At 37.6% G+C, this 1,727-nt stretch overlaps 1 protein-coding gene across 6 annotated transcripts in view; it reads left to right on the forward strand.

Annotated features, from left to right (window-relative positions):
* The window catches only part of Reps1 (RALBP1 associated Eps domain containing 1), an 81,704-nt gene that overhangs the window by 38,830 nt on the left and 41,147 nt on the right, over positions 1–1,727 (forward strand). For all 6 annotated transcript variants that reach the window (XM_008822030.3, XM_008822028.3, XM_008822029.3 and 3 more), the window contains exon 8: positions 857–1,011. In XM_008822030.3, the coding sequence (XP_008820252.1) occupies positions 857–1,011 (155 nt within the window). The remainder of the gene's footprint in view (positions 1–856; positions 1,012–1,727) is intronic.

A 1,727-nucleotide genomic window follows, 5' to 3' on the forward strand; every position in this document is an offset into this window, starting at 1 on the left:
GAGGGAGGGAGGGAGGGAGGGAGGGGGAGAACACAGCAGGGCAGAGGGCATATTTTATAGGAAACTATAGTCAGTACAGTCCCTTAAAATGCAAAAACGGTTGAACTTCTATAATAAAAGCATAGTTTAAAGTAAGTTAAGTTTAAGCAAGTATTTTATATTCCTTATTGCAACTAAATCTTTTTCTAAAATACATAGGGGTTAGAGGTCATTTTTGGTGACTTTAATTTTTGTGGCTATTTTCAGAGTTCTACCCTGAGCATGTCAAGCATACAGGAATGTTGAGAACTCAGCACCTACCTCCTAAATTCTGTGGTTACCATTTTGATATATTTGTTTAGTTAAACCTCTTTCCACATACAGGATTTTTAAAATTTGTGATTTTTAGGGCTTAAGAGCACTGGCTGCTCTTTCAGAGGACCTGAGTTTGGTTCCCGGCACCCACATGGTGGCTAACAACTAAACTCTAGTTCCAAGGGAACCGATGCCCTCTTTTGACCTTCGCTGGCATTGCACAACATGGCTGCACTTACATACAAGCAGGGAAAACATACACATAAAATAAAAACAATAATTTTTTTTTTTGGATCTTTTTGAGACAGGGTTTCCCTGTAGTCCCAGCTTGCCTGGAACTCACTATGTAGACCAGGCTGTCCTTAAACTCACAGAGATCTGCCTGCCTCTACCTCCGGAGTGCTGGGATTAAAGGTGTGTGCCACCACGCCCGGCAATAACATTTTTTAAATTAATGGTTTTTTTAAATACTTTGTGTGGTGGGGGTACTTTGTCTTCTTTCTGAGAAGTTAAGGGAGCCAAAGCAAAATGTGGTTGTATTCATAATGAGTTTGCCTTCCAGGGAACTCTCAGACTTTGATAAAGATGGTGCACTGACACTGGATGAGTTTTGCGCTGCTTTTCATCTGGTTGTTGCTAGGAAGAATGGCTACGACTTACCAGAAAAACTCCCTGAAAGCTTAATGCCCAAGCTGATTGATTTGGAAGATTCAGCAGGTGAGACTGGTGGCCAAAGGAAAGTGGTTGTGTGTGTGCTTGGATAGACATAATATGTGGTTCTGAAAACAAAAATCGAGATAGGTATTAAAACCTAGCTTAGTAGCTCTGACCTTTTTATCAAGAGCACATAGATTTGCTGTTCAGCTAAGTTAAATAGACTGATCTTGGCTTTGCTGTATATTGAGTAAACTTTAAAAAATAGAGATAAGAAACATGGGCGTGGTGTGTCAGACTTGTAATCTGAGCATTCAGGAGGCTTAGACAAGGTTTCTGCAAGTTCCAAGCCAGTCTGGACTACAGTGTGAGACCCAGTCTTAAGGAAAAAGGAAAAAAAAAACATTTCATCTTACTCATGTGACTTGCATGAGACTTGAAGAGCATTTCACAGTGTTACTGTTTTGCCATTTCTAACTGCAGGATATGCTGTCTAAAGTAGGGAGTTGTTTTCATCATATTTTTTTTTTAATTTAGTATATCTTAATTTGCTTAATATGCTTAATACATGGGATAGTAGTACATCTTAATATTCTGAAGGGAAATAATCTGATTAGGTCTTTGCAATCATAAGCATTTTCCTTTAAAATGCCTTTTTTTGAAGGCTATAGAAATCTGGAAATTTGGAGTTTGATTTGATATGATACTGTTACCTATATATAATAGTACAATATAATCTATGTATAATAGTTAATAAATATATTAAGCAAATTAAGATA

This window comes from Nannospalax galili, unplaced genomic scaffold (genome assembly GCF_000622305.1).
Source record: "Nannospalax galili isolate Female #2095 unplaced genomic scaffold, S.galili_v1.0 scaffold186, whole genome shotgun sequence".
In the NCBI taxonomy this organism is placed as follows: Eukaryota; Metazoa; Chordata; class Mammalia; order Rodentia; family Spalacidae; genus Nannospalax; species Nannospalax galili.